This window comes from Fusarium falciforme, chromosome 7 (genome assembly GCF_026873545.1).
Source record: "Fusarium falciforme chromosome 7, complete sequence".
Lineage (NCBI taxonomy): Eukaryota > Fungi > Ascomycota > Sordariomycetes > Hypocreales > Nectriaceae > Fusarium > Fusarium falciforme.
The window spans coordinates 1,729,377-1,743,502 of NC_070550.1; the positions used below are offsets into that span (position 1 = coordinate 1,729,377).

A 14,126-nucleotide genomic window follows, 5' to 3' on the forward strand; every position below is an offset into this window, starting at 1 on the left:
GGATGGATGATGGAAGACCTTGGTAGTATCTGTGGAGCCTCCAATGACAGCGTGCCTATTACTATATGCGTGATTGTAACATGGGATTTCGCAAGGGATGCACGACTCATTTCGGAACCTGGAAAAGAGACACGAGTCCCTATGATCAAGGAGACACGTAACGACCTCCAGTACCTAGTTACTCTTATCACTGCGACTTGCCCCACAAGAAACGGTGCTTGATCCCTCACTCAGGCAATCCCAATTTAGTTAGCTTTTCTAGGGGGTAGATGCAGAGGATCAGGAGAGTCAACCCTGCGTGCTTGATCCTACCCTGCAGCTTCTCAACCCGCAACCCGGCGAGTGGGGTGCTTCAAGATCGTTTGCTAGCTTATCCGTAATACCTCCAACGTGGAAGAATCAGAGATGGCCTCATCGACGGGGATTATGGTGAGAATGAAAGAAATGGCTTTTCTGAGGACAGTGGACACCCGGGGCCGGGATGAGTCATGGCACCAAGCCAGTGCGGACCCTACATGAATATCATCACTCTAGAAGAATTAAATGTCGTCAAAAGCCCCGCTGGGTATTTCTCGTTATCTTCACAGCAGAAATATTTCGTTTCAAGCTATTCCTCCGGCTCAAGATGAAGTCAGCATACGACCAAGAGCAACTTGACCAATTTTTTGACCATGTTGGTTTACCGCAGCATCTACGGGGTCAACCACCTTCCTTGACTCTGTGGGAGCCTCTTCACATTCATACCCTATCTACACTCCCGTATGAGAACTTGTCCATCCACTATAACCCTACCCACCGGATAAATCTGGAGCCTCAACATTTGTTTCAGAAGATGATAGTCCAGGGTCGAGGAAGGGGAGGTTTCTGCATGGAAATTGCCATCTTGTATAACCACATCCTACGTGCAATCGGATTCGATGCTTATACTGCGGGAGTCCGAACTCGCGGCAGACTTCAAGGAGTCCCAAGAGGGGATTACCCTGGCTGGTAAGATATGTGCTCGCGATGTTTGGCCTCTATAGGCTGACACGGTGTTAGGAATCATATCGTCAACATCGTCACATTCCCCGACGGCAGCAAATATCACACAGACGTTGCTTTTGGTGGCGACGGTGCCACGGCCCCGATGCCTCTTATTGATGGGCTCGTTTATCGAAACCTGGGAACGCAACAGATTCGGCTGATACGAGACTGGATACCCATTCAGGTCCACCGATCTGATGAGTCAAAGGTGTGGATTTACCAGTATCGTAACCAGGAAGATGCCGAATGGAACTCCTTTTATTCATTTCCAGCGACCGAGTTCATGGATCTTGACTGGGGCGTGGTCAACTGGTGGATCAATACTCACCCTTCAAGTCACCAACGCGTCAACGTATTGGTGATCAAGTTCTTGAGAAGGCCCAAGGAAGGCAAGGACGGTGAGCCTGATGGGAGCTACGAGATCTACGGGAAGCGAATGTTGGTAAATGGGGTTGTCAAAGAGAATCTCGGCGGAAGGACGCATGTGGTTGAGGAGGTCAAGAGCGAGGACGAACGGCTTGGAGTTTTGGAAAGCTACTTTGGAATAACCTTGTCTAAGGAGGAAAAGGAAGGTATCCGGGGTTATGTTTCAGACTTGCAGTAGACGTAGATACTTTCACCTCGTCTTTGGTATAGAATAGAATTAGTCCAGAGCCTGCCTGAGGTCAAGCTTCCTTCCAAGAATCCCAACAAGAGACAAGTTGTCGGGTATCTGGCGAGGGGGAATCATCCCCTCGTTCTGCATTGCGATGGTAACCAAAGGAGCTGATGCAGAGAAGCATTGGACCGGATCCGGGCCGGCAACTATGACCCTGGAAGACAACCGTTGGGTACCGATTAATATTTTCAGTCGGGAGGAGGTCAAGATTTCCGTGGTGCAAGTCGGGCGTCCGACGGAGTGGGGATGAGGATTTCAGCAGAGCTCCACTCGCTGGAGGCCCGTGCGGCAAGAGCTCACCAACCAACGCGTTCCCACGTGATGCTCCACAATGCTTCAGCGACATCATTGGTAGGACAGCATTATGGAAAAAGCGGGGAAGTCACTCTGCTCTCTTCGGAGAACCACCGTCGGGGGCATCTCCGTCGGCGGGGCCCCGTCGGGTGGGGCCGGGTGGAGCAGCCCGGCAAGACCTACGGCCGTGTTGGCACACTGTAATAGGAAGGACATTGGAGACGGTAGGATTCTCAAAACATGCAATCATAAGCCATGTTATCACATGGACTCATTAAAGATGGAAGCTTGCGGCTTTGCTGCACATGCAACTCTTAACCGGGCTTAGTTCGCGCGATCAATGGAAGGCCTTCCCTGCCCATTCAACCCCTTCTGGAGACCTGGATTGGGCATCTTAAGGCAAGGTCGCCAAAATAGGTGGGCACCCAAAGGCGGAGAGACGAGCTTGAAATAGTCACGATATGTAATTCCTTTATGGCTGATGGTATTCCCACCCGGCGAAGCCACTACTCAATGTGTCCAATACCTCCTGCGGTAGATCGAATCCCCCAATCAAGTTTGGTGTGAAAACATCTTGTAAAGTTGCCCCTGATTGTACCTGGCCATTTCCAGGAGAACGTCCAGTTGAGCTCAGTACCGAGCTGGACAGGCCTTCAAAGACATCTCGATATACTTTCCCTGGAGGGTACCTTTCTACCATCCCCCATAGGATCGAGATGCATACGTTAATACTTGTAACCATATCTGCGTGGTCAATGTTGAGAGAGCCATGAACAGCCTGGTGGTGGATGCAAAGAACCATTGCGACACCAGCCCTGAATAGATTATGAGCAGCCCGCCAGTAAAAGCGTAGCCGACCATCGCGAAAGGCTCGCTTAATGCCCTCGATGCTTGCCGCGGCACTTGCTGCAAGTATCAGAACATCGTGGTGCGATAGGTCGATGGGGGATGTTGAAGGATAGTAAAGATCTATCAAACTTTTGTGTAGGAGAGCGTCGTACAGGTCCAGAGGAGCCAGTTGAGATGACCCCATGAGTGAGGATGGTGCCGAGGCTCGCCATGCCATCAATCGCTGCCGCATGTTTTCACGCCACGTAGGTAAATCCAGGACGGCTCCATTTATTGGCGAGCTCTGACGGAGGGTCACGTAGATTTCTGACTCGAGCCTGCGGCTTTCAATCAACCGCAAGGCAAGAAATCGAGGGTCATCGACACCTTGAAGTGTCGGCAGGGGCGTCGTGATGGCCTCATCGGGGATGGAGAATGGCCTGTCGATAATGACACAAACTGTTCTCTCAAACGTGTATGTTGTCCAGAACAACCATCTCCGTTTGTTCTCCTCTGGGTCAACCTCTGTCGTGGCGGGTCGTTCATGATGTAAGCCTAGGTCGATGGCTAGCCGAGTCGCGAGACCTAGAAAGTGCCAGACTGCCGTGAGATCTGATGCGAAACAGCTATACTGAATGATCAGCAGCAAGTTACAGAGATGGCTGGAGTCACCAGCGCAAAGCAGATCCGGATACTGGGCGAAGACGTGAACAGCCGTTGCAAAATAACCCTCGGCTCTGGATATTGGGAATGACGAGTCAGTCCTGTTTAGGAGCAAGACGGCCGTGGCAAAAACTGCAAAGACACGGAACTTGTACAGCGCCATCAAAGAGCGCGATTCGGCCTCTGAAGTAGCTCTGTCGTTGTACAATTGCTCCAAAGAAGCTAGCAAATCCTCTTTGGACGGCATGACAGGGGAGAAAAACTCGGTGTGTTCAAAGTAAGTGTCCACCAGTCGTTGGGCAGCCTCTCTACCGGGCAAGCTAGCTCGGGTCTCAAACGGTAGCTCTCGGAGAAAGGGCCGATGGTCTGCCGGCTGAGCTAGGTCGCTCACGGGTGCACGCAACAGGGAGTGGAGGAGAGACTGGCTGATCATGCCCCTAGGCAACTGTACTGAGTGCCCATTGAGGAGAGACTGAGCATTGGTAACGTGGCTTGGACCACTCCCGTGCGACTCATGGTGGATCGGAAGTTCACCGGACTCGTTCGGGGCTCTCGGTGCGAGGCTTTCGGGAGAAAGCTCCGAGACAGAGATCCCATGAGAGACGAGTTGAGATTCAAGATAAGCAACCCGATCTTCAAGGTTTCTGATGTAACTGTGGAACAACGTCAAAGAGAGCACATGACTGAAGGGTCCAAGGGATCGAACCTTCGGGGGGCGGATCGGCCGTCGGCGTCGGTATTGACACAGGGGACGCCAGCTCGGTCACAGTTCGAGCATCCAGTGGGGGTTGGGTCACAGCGCTGCTTTCTAGACCGACACCGAGAGCAGGCTGTCATGTCGTGGGATTGTGCAGTCCGTGGCCTTCGGGTGTAGGATGGCGGAGGGATGAGGAAAAGTTAGACGAATTTTAGCTGAAGGCTCTGATAGGCTAATGCTGGCGATAAGTTTACTAATAATATAGGTCCATGCTACTCTCTAGTTGTGAAGTTATAAGAGATTTCTATTAATAGAAAGGGTAAAACATTTTAAATATATAAATAAATTTAAAAAAAAGATTTATTAAAGTAATTTATAACATAGAAAAAAGTAAAAAGAATTAATTAGTATTTTTTAATATTATATATCTATATATTAAATTTCAGGATAATCGGCCCCTCTTATAATACTTAAATAGTATATAACTTTATTAGTATCGGAAATATCAAGTTACCCATCACATTCTTCTCTTAACACGCAACACCGTCTCAAGCAGATCACAAGGCTTGCCCACACTTCGCACGATGGCAACACCAACGAAGTTGATCCAGTCGTTGAGCGGCAGGTAAGTAGAATATCCTCTTCTATCGCTGTCGATCATCGCAATAGCTCACCTGTGCAAAGAGCTCTGGGGTCTGCTACGACAAATGGGTCAGCCGCCTTGGGTCCCATTGTCCCTGACGTGCAAGCTCAGCAGCCCAGCAGGAACATAACGCTGGCAGGCAAATATGCTTCCATCGTTCCAATTAGCCGTGCCCACGCAGACGACCTCTGGGAATCTCTACAGGCCCCTGATTCGGCGAGCCTCTTCGACTACCTCTTTGACGAGCCCTACGATTCTCTAGATGCGCTCAACAGCGCTATCGCCAAAAAGGCGGCGGCATCTGAGACCTGGACCTATGCCATACTTCGAAAATCGTCTTCTGGTCCATCAAAAGCCGTCGGGATGGCCTCACTCATGAGAATGGATCTCCCAAATCGAGTTATCGAAGTTGGGAGCATCCTGTATTCCCCCACCCTTCAACGCACCCCCTGTGCCACCGAGGCGATGTATCTGCTAGCCTCATACGTGTTTGAGACACTGGGATTCCGGAGGTACGAGTGGAAGTGCAATGACCTGAATGCTCCATCGCGGCGCGCGGCCGTCCGACTGGGATTCACGTACGAGGGCACATTCAGGCAGCATATGATTGCCAAGGGCCGTAATCGCGACACCGCGTGGTACTCCATGCTGGATTGGGAGTGGTCAGCGACCAGAAGGGGATTCAAGCAGTGGTTGGACCCTTCTAATTTTGATGCGGAGGGCAAGCAAAAGAGAAAGCTTGAGGCTTGTATGGTCGAAGTGTCAACGAAATATGATGACTAGAGGTTCTGAGTAGCGGCTGAGCGAGCAGCTGAACCAAGTCTCGCCATAGAATTGAAGTAGTACTGACCTATCTCTGCTGAATGATTGTTGAGCTCTGGCCCTCGATGCTATGTCAAGGACTCGTTTTGAACCTCAGTCATGCGTCATCTTTTGGATGGCTTCGGTTGAAACTGTGCGCTTGAGGCGAGCCGCTTAAAACCTTACCCACTGATCCATCGCTTATAATTACTCCCAAGGACTGAGAACTGGCCTGCCTTCTTCGTTCCCTGTTTCCCTCCTGAATCAGCTATCGACGATTGTGACACGTTTGTAGAGCAGGGGTGCTTAATCCATCTCTTCGGATAGCTTCCAATTCTTGATGCCAAAATCTGGAGAGTAATGAAGCCTGGTGAGGCTTGTTGCTTGGCCGACAAGAACTTGTCAGTTGCAGCCAAGGTCCCATGAGCGTGAATCCCCATGCGACAGCCCGTTGCCATGTCATTTCCTCGCCTGACCCCGGTTTCTCGTTTGTGCTCTACCAAGAGAGGATTGGTTCGGACGGAAGTTGCCTGCCGGTCCACCGGGCTGGGATATTGTTCCTTCAACCAGCTTCGGGCCCGTCTAATCATCTGAAGTGCCACATGGGCGGCTTGACGAATCAGGATATGCGAATGGAGATTAGTGGTTCAGTGGACGATGACCTGGAGGAGAGATTTCCGCTTAGTCACGCTGCAAACATGCCGGGAGCTGGAGCCGGGTCCGGTTTTTGACTGGCTTTTTTCAATGACTCGGAGCGCTCTGCCGAGACAAGCCGCCATGTGTTATCACGCGTCATGGGGAAGTCGATCCTACCGTGAAAGGGGAAATGTCCTCTGACAACACCGCGGGAAAGGGGTCGCTCCGAGTGTCTCACACCGGTTAACGAGATGCTAGAACATGATAGAGGGTAAATCAACGCTTCCAAATTATTCTAAGTAAATATACATAAAACATAATAAGGTTTGGAACTCTCTTATATATTCTTTTTATACTTTATTACCTGTCGTTAGATGCGGGCAACATAATATGTTCATACTAACTCGTAATCACTCACTCGCCAGAACATACCCAGAGCCGGCTCCTATACTTTCTCCCACCTCAAGCAGCTCAGTATTGCTGCACCTGCGTCAAGTTTGGCCTGATGGACGGCCACACCAATGTGGATTGACTGTTCGTCTAGGCACTCTTCCTGGACTGGCTGCTCAAATTCCCGAGTAGTATCGGCCGGCATGTTGACTTTCCATCCGTGGACGACGAGAAGACAAGCCACCGCAGCTAGGAACATAAAGCCCGTAAATAATTGCGTGCCCAGATAAGATCCTGTTCCAGATACAATCTGTAAGGCTATTGGCTCACTGAACAGGGAAGGTAGGGCAATGGATAGCCAGACCAAGTTCAGCGCTGTCGGAACCTGTTGAATTCCCGCGACTTCTGCTGTAACGGCGCCAATGGTAGCCCAAAAGGTCCCGGCAACAGGTCCGCAAGCGACAGAGAAGAAGATAAGAACAGGGTACGTTTTGGCAGGGATCCAGACGGCAAGAGAGAGTAAAGCCGCAAGAAGTGTCATGAGTATTGACATGTTGAGGCGCCCGGTCTGATCACTGAAATAGCCGATGACGGGGCGACCGAGTCCCTGTCCTAGGTTAAACAGGGCGCTGATAAGAGCAGCCTTGGAGGGGTCAAGCCCGATCCAGGTTGCGTAGTTGGACAGGCTGAAAATCAAGATCACGTACGCCAACATGCTGAACCAGCTGAAACCAAGCAATAAGAGAAACTCAGGTCGGCGGAGTAGTCGAGTATCAAAGGCCAACTGAGTTGATCCAATCGCGCTACTGCAGTCTTTCACAAGACAGGCGCAGAGAGTGTTGACAACAAAGGCCACGATGCCCAAGACACGAAGCGTCCACGGGACTCCGAGCTTTTGGATCATGGCGCCCGAAGCGACCGAGTAGATCAAGCCACCAAGTCCAGAGCCGCTGGCGGATATGCTTGTGGCAAGAGAGCGGTGTGTGCTGAACCACTGGGGAACAATTGCAGCCGCCGGACTAAATAGCAGTCCCATACCAAGACCGAATAGAATGCCTTGGGTAAAGAATAGGTGGAGGACTCTTGTAGCAAGACTGGCCAGTATCAAGCCTGCTGTGTGTATCACCACGCCACACAGCATGGTTGGTCTCGCCCCGATCTCTCTCGTCAGGGCAGTTGCAACGGGTGAGACCATCAGAGCGCAGCTGATGCTGAGAGACCCAATGAAGGCATATTCCAGAGGTGTGGCGCCGGCAAAGTACTCCTTCGACAAGTAATGGGCGAGAAGTACCCCATAACTTGAGTTGATGCCCCATGTGTGGGTATTGATCATGGCAGAGGCGGCTGTGCAGACCCATCCATAGCCACCGTTCGGAAATGTTGGGACCGTACCGGCCCGGAACTCATTAGCACCGAAATTCCCGCTGCCTCCGCGCTGAAGAGACACTTCGTGCTGGAGAGACACTCCGTGCTGACTGTCGCGGTTTGAGTCCAACATTGAACGCTATTGTAGGGCTGGGGCGATTTGAGAGTCTGTTGTGGTGGTCGGTGGATGGATGTGGTGGTTTAGTCTTTTGACGAGTTGATGATAGAACCCGATGAGGATCCTGATGCCCATACTATTAAGTGCTAACCATTCAGTCTCATGGTACAGTGCTTAATACCCTTATTAACCAGATTGAGGAGTAGGTCGAGGTTGTAACCGGCCCGGCCCCATGACCGACGGTGTAATCCGAGCTTCTCTTTTTGGATTTCCCAGCTTGGGGACCACGAAGACCTCGGAATGTCACTTATTCAGTAAGGTGTCTCTCTAACCCCCGAAAGGCCGACGGAAGCCAATGACGCATGATTTGGAATCAGCTTGGCGCAGTGGGGTCTGAGACCAGATGTCCCACCCCCTGACTCTGCCAACAACGCCCAGCCAGATCTATCGGCAAGCCCACGCTAGCTTTTAGGGGGGTCATAGCACTTTCATACTGATTTGAAAGAGCCCAGTTAAGTGGCATGCTATTATGATGGTCGAGAGCGAGTGTGATCTTCACGGGATAGATGTTATTTTGTGACTCTCCGCATCTTACTCCCCTATTTTGGCATGTACCATGGGCCCCTGAGCTCACTCCCGCTCTCAATCGCAGACTGGAACTCGGTCGTTTGCCTTTGGTCTTCTGGCTCAGTTATACCATCAAGAGCCGGGCTTCAACTATAACAAAGAACACCTTATCAACATATCATAGCATCGTCGTTTGCATTCTTCGACTTGCGCTTTGACTCACGACTGTCGGCCCATTGTTTTACAAGTCGTCTAGACCAAATGGGTTCCTTTTGCAGCTGCAATTCTTCAACGAGCTTACAACTCTTTGCATATGTTCACAACTGTATTCCTGCTTGTACTTCTTACATTGACCATGGATTCACGTAGAAGAAACAAAGTGGCACCAATACTCACTTCGACGCCATGAAGGAAGACCTGGCCTCTGCTGTGTGGTGGGGCTTACACCTGTAGAGGCTCGAGTACCGTCACGTTGGCTGTCGCTAACAGTCACTTTGTTCGCTCGTATAGTGAACAATCATAGATAATGCAACTAGTTTAATGGTCATAGAAACACCAATCTATAGGCAGAGATAAGAAACTGAACTGCACTCTGACATCCGTCACCGATCCAACTCTCCACAACATCTGTTACATAAGCCCGCGGCCTCTGATTGGTCGAGCACAGGCCAGCCTGCGGTCCGCGCGGTCATATTTATAACCGGCTTTGTGCCGCTTCCCTTTGTAGAAATCAAGGCTCTTTATTATCCTCTTTCGTATGCTCGGTCGGTGCAACAATAGCTGTTAGTCACAACATCTCATGTCAAGAGCCAGGATGGCCGACGCTTACTGGCTTCTGCTACCAATCAAAGCTTGGAGGAGGTGCTAGAGTCCAAGCAGCACGATCGAAGTGGCTCCTTCTCTGCCTTGTAGGCATGCCTCGAAACAGTATCTACGCAGATAGCTGAAGGGGGAACCCAAAGAGCAGGGTTCTTCTCAAAGAAGTTGGACGCCCGCATCATGACAGAAACCGGCTCAACTGGCATGACGGGGAAATCCTCGGCACGTGGGAAATGGGTCAAGCCGAATTGGATGTAGCAGACAATATCGGTATTCTCAATTGACTCGTTACGGCTGACCCAGTCCTCAATCGTTTGATTGAACGGATGACCCGTTTCCCCAGTTGATCGACAGACGTAGTCTCCGGCAGGGAAGAGCTCGTAATCTCTGTATGGCACAACCCACAGGCTCTTGTGGGCGAATGCGGCTCGCTTGTGGACAAGGCTTCCTGGCTGTGCCAGAAGGGGCGGGCAGCTGTTGTTGACGATCTTGTACCCTGGAGGCTTGCCTCCTCGCCTACTGTTAGGGTTTATGATGTCCCAGGTCCGGCCCGTCTGGTGCGAGTAGTTTGCACCACCCTTCATCGAAGTCCGCAGGGTTGTCTTCTTGCAAAGGAAGCCATTCCCATGGGGATTTCCTGCAGAACCCAGGGGGTGGTCACTCAAGACAGCATCGTTTTGCACAACTGAATTCTTCGTTCCATCGATTTCCGGGTCAACGCGAAGGGAGAAGATATGTTGGTGGTTGTGGGCGTTGATAAATGGAGCAACCTCTGTACCATACGGAGCTGCGGTTTCCGATGGGTGAAGGCAATAGGTGTTGAGAATACCCGTCAGCTTCACCTCGAGTTTATAGGTGCCATCAAGGGAAAAGGTATGATAGAAGCCATAATCATAGTTTCCCGTAGTGATGAAGTGGGAAACAATGAGCTTCCTGTCTCGTGCTGAAATCACACTTCCATCGCGATAATCGGTGTGCTTATAAAGAAGCCCGTTATCTTCTTCATGGATGCAAATCGCGTTTTTGACTATGGCCGGGTCGCCAGAGGAAACAGCCATGATAGCATCAAGATAGTGAATCGCCCCTTTGCAGTCGCAGCCGAGTTGAAGAGAGTTGGTCATCAGGCCCATTCCGTACTCACCAACATCAAAGGGGTGCTTCTGGTGATGTGGAGGATCGGGGTTGCCATATGGGACAACCATTTCAACCACACTGATACGGTTGAACAAGCTTCGTTGGCGGTTCTCGTAGGGGTCGTGAACAGAAACGTCTGAGAGCACAATCCCCTCACGATAGTTGAAGCCGATGTGCATCTTGAGGCCGGCCCAGGCAATTTCGTTTCCACGCATCTGGAATGAGACCCCCTGAGGCTGCGTGATATCGACGGGCTTGAGTCTGGCATGCTGATAGCCATCTGCGATAAACTCTGGGAGGAAATTGTGTTCCGTCAACTCGGGCTTCGTGCGTTCACCACCGTTGACTCGGCGAATATCAACCGCAAGAACCTCTTCAGTCTCGAGATCGATCACAACTGAAAAGTCGAGGGGATGAGCGAACTGGTTGTCCATAGCTGACTTGCGATAGAAGACCAGGCCTCGCTGGATGCGCCGGTCCTTTCCCCAGCGTTCATCAACGTCGATGGCCCACGCTTCAATGAAAATCTTGTTCATATCGGTAATGCCGATTTCACGACAGGCCTCAATGACGAGAGGATCCAGGCGGGCAATGCGTTCACACACATCCATATCCTCAACGTTCATGATCGGACCGGCCCGTTGACGAAGCTGATGAGATTCGACATTGCCGTTGGTAAGGTTGACAATGACCTCGGCAACTTTACCGGTCACTTTCTCGATGATGATGGCAATGGCCTGGCGACAAGGCCGTGGGCCATTTCTGGAACGGAATGCGGCGTACTCGGTCTTCTTCGGTTCCCGGAGAGTAATGCAGTTGAACTTGAAATCGTTGAAGCTGGAGTTTTCACGGATGAGTCGTGCTGCGAGGCGGATCTCTTCAACAGATAGTTGATCTAAGTGTTTTTATTCGTTAGCTACCCTAACTCCATGCTTCACTAACATCAATGGGTACCTACCGAGGGGATGGGGCTGGCCCAAATCTCGAGAAGGACAGGGCGCAGGATCCCTGGATTCTTCCCGCAAGATGGTGTAGCCAGGAACAGAAGAGGTATCCTCAATCATGATATGGACTGGTGAAGTGTGAAGAATATGCTCCACAAGTTGAGAGGCAGAAGAGGTGAGATGGCAGGCAGGTGATAGTTCAAGGCTGTGGTAGGCTCTGGTTTCTGATTCAATGAGAGGCGATACGAACCTCTCTTTATAGCCGTTACAAGTACTATAAAAACCATCTTCAAGTACTCAATCCCATCTTCACTCCACCTACAGTTATTCATGATTGTTGGTGCAAGTCAACTTGCTCTTTCAGGCGTTCTTGGCGAGCTAACCGTTCTGGGGCAAAGAATTGCACATTTCTGATCTCCCGCACGCAGAGCGCGGTCTGGAGGCCCAGAATTTGTCAAGGCGGCGAAGGTTACGAGAAAGCTGCAGGGAGAACAGAAAATGATTCCTCATCACCTTGCATGGGGCCTGTGGACTGGTTGGAAGTTGATCGGGGTTGATCTTCTTCCCGACCCCAGGTTAAGACTCAGACAGGGAATGGAGGTACGGAATGCAGCAAGGGTCATAACCAGAAAAGAAGAACACGGAATTCATGCGAAAGTGGGTTTCCACCAACTACCCATCTTATGTACCAACCCATACGTCTTGGGTCACTGTGTTAGGATTGGGATATGATGTTATGATGTGTTGATATGAGTCAGAAGACCGACACGGTCCTGAGACATTAAACTTGTTATTTAGCATTTTAAGTGATTCGAAGCTTGCAGGTCATCAGACTTAAATCGTTTGTCTCATTCCAAACCGTGTCTTAAACACACTCTTTACATGATGGTGTAATAGTTTGTCGCCCAGCCACTCTCAGACTGGGAGTGAACGACCACTCTGAACTCCAAGTTCCCTTCTCCTTGGTCCTTATCTTCACTGCTCATCTCGAGTTCGGCTTCCAAGATGTCGTTCTGGCCCGTTGGAAACGACTCCTCCTGCTCCTTGACACGCGCCGCGATAACGTTCCAGTGCTCGGCACGAGTCCTCCGCTGAAGAATTTCACCATCCAGAAACATCATGAGCTTCCTGGCCTGTCGAACGTTCCAGATGCCCTCACGCTGGCCATTTTTATCATAACCTTGTAGCCAGTTGACGATCCACCGGCGAAGCTGGGGGTCAGTAGTCCACCAGTATGCACCGACGACTGCGGGCATCATTCCATGGCCAAAGGCCTCGGTGACGGCGCAGCTATTGGGAGACAGGCCCGCAGCAATTCGACATATATATAAAGCCATGGAGTTTGCATTGGAAGGGGGTATCTTGGTGCCATTCTCCAGATACCGGGTGCGAGCTCGCATACGAGTGCAGATGAAGTGGGCGTAATTCACGGCGGCGGCGGTAGAATCGATAGCATTGGGAAATGTCAACGGATGGACTTGAAGCGGATCTGGATCTCCGGCTTGTGCAGGGAACGAGACTGGGTCGTCAACACCTGTATCGACAGGCATTTCCAATGGTGACAGGCACCGCTGCCACTCAGTCAGTCTGGCATCTAGTGTCTCCAGCTTGCCAGTCCACTTGGCAAACATGGATGGCGTGCAGCGAAACTTCAACTCAAGCTGACCGACTTCCCTGATGAAGCCTAGAAGTCGATCACGAGCTGATATTGAGCCCTGGATCATGATCGAAAGCTCATGTGCGACACCGGGATTCATATCTTTTATCCCAGTCACAGCTAACTCCTCATTCTGCAACTCGACGAGTAGGGCCATTCTTGCAAAGACTTGAGCAAGAATCCGTCCTCTGGGTACTTCTCTGATTCTTTTATGCCAAGCACTAAAGACCCGGCTTGTGGCGCGCAAATGTGCCCTCCACAGCGGGAGGTTTCCTCGTCCAAGTTCAAAGTTGGCTAGCAATAGTCGACACAGGAACCAGTCGAGCAGCTCTTGTAGAGGGAGACTACTGAAGGCTTCCGGTGTGTTTTGTGGGTGTTTGATCCTTAAGGACCTAAGTGAGTTGGCGTAATGACGGAGAGCGTGTTTCTTTTGTGTTGCCATTGCTGGGGTGATCAGTCCCGGGGATGTCTCAATCGACATGGTCAGTGCTGAGACGGCAAGCACAGCACTCCAAACATGGGGAGCAGCAGAGTAGTCTCCGTTGAAGATATCTTTAAGTGGCAAGACTGCCGATAGTCCGCGGATTTGGTTGTCGAACAAGCGTTGGCAATACTCGGAATCTTGCGAGAAAAGAAAGCTGTCATAAGGCAGGCTTGGACCGAAGGATAACGAATCGGGGATCGAAGTTTGTAGCAGCGAGGTTTGTACCAGGGCAGACGCATCCTCAGCTTCCACAGTTCCAATGCCTCCGAAATCACCTTGAAATGCCTGTTGGGGCGATGATGGTATCTGTGGCATGATGCACAGTTGATTCTCTGCGTCTTGTGGCCATGGATTCCCGAGCAGATCCCAGGTTTCGAACAAGAAATCTTCACCCACAGGCGTGTC

The 14,126-nt window shown here is 50.9% G+C and overlaps 6 protein-coding genes across 6 annotated transcripts; 2 read left to right on the forward strand and 4 right to left on the reverse strand.

Moving 5' to 3' along the window:
* Positions 1-625: 625 nt before the first annotated feature.
* Positions 626-1,627, forward strand: NCS54_00914000 (Hypothetical protein; the record flags this gene model as incomplete). Its single annotated transcript, XM_053154495.1, has 2 exons — positions 626-987; positions 1,039-1,627. The coding sequence occupies 2 exons, from the start codon at positions 626-628 to the stop codon at positions 1,625-1,627; spliced, it is 951 nt and encodes a 316-aa protein (XP_053010470.1).
* Positions 1,628-2,447: 820 nt separating this feature from the next.
* On the reverse strand, positions 2,448-3,713 carry NCS54_00914100 (Fungal-trans domain-containing protein; the record flags this gene model as incomplete). Its single annotated transcript, XM_053154496.1, has 1 exon — positions 2,448-3,713. One exon carries the CDS (start codon positions 3,711-3,713, stop codon positions 2,448-2,450), a length of 1,266 nt encoding a protein of 421 aa, XP_053010471.1.
* Positions 3,714-4,747: 1,034 nt separating this feature from the next.
* Positions 4,748-5,589, forward strand: NCS54_00914200 (N-acetyltransferase domain-containing protein; the record flags this gene model as incomplete). Its single annotated transcript, XM_053154497.1, has 2 exons — positions 4,748-4,788; positions 4,848-5,589. The coding sequence occupies 2 exons, from the start codon at positions 4,748-4,750 to the stop codon at positions 5,587-5,589; spliced, it is 783 nt and encodes a 260-aa protein (XP_053010472.1).
* Positions 5,590-6,688: 1,099 nt separating this feature from the next.
* NCS54_00914300 (MFS domain-containing protein) lies at positions 6,689-8,131 on the reverse strand (the record flags this gene model as incomplete). Its single annotated transcript, XM_053154498.1, has 1 exon — positions 6,689-8,131. The coding sequence occupies one exon, from the start codon at positions 8,129-8,131 to the stop codon at positions 6,689-6,691; it is 1,443 nt and encodes a 480-aa protein (XP_053010473.1).
* A 1,397-nt stretch (positions 8,132-9,528) lies between these two features.
* Positions 9,529-11,700, reverse strand: NCS54_00914400 (Amine oxidase; the record flags this gene model as incomplete). The annotated part of the gene is made up of 2 exons (XM_053154499.1): positions 9,529-11,531; positions 11,595-11,700. 2 exons carry the CDS (start codon positions 11,698-11,700, stop codon positions 9,529-9,531), a joined length of 2,109 nt encoding a protein of 702 aa, XP_053010474.1.
* A 758-nt stretch (positions 11,701-12,458) lies between these two features.
* NCS54_00914500 (Hypothetical protein) lies at positions 12,459-14,036 on the reverse strand (the record flags this gene model as incomplete). Its single annotated transcript, XM_053154500.1, has 1 exon — positions 12,459-14,036. One exon carries the CDS (start codon positions 14,034-14,036, stop codon positions 12,459-12,461), a length of 1,578 nt encoding a protein of 525 aa, XP_053010475.1.
* Between the last annotated feature and the right edge of the window lie 90 nt (positions 14,037-14,126).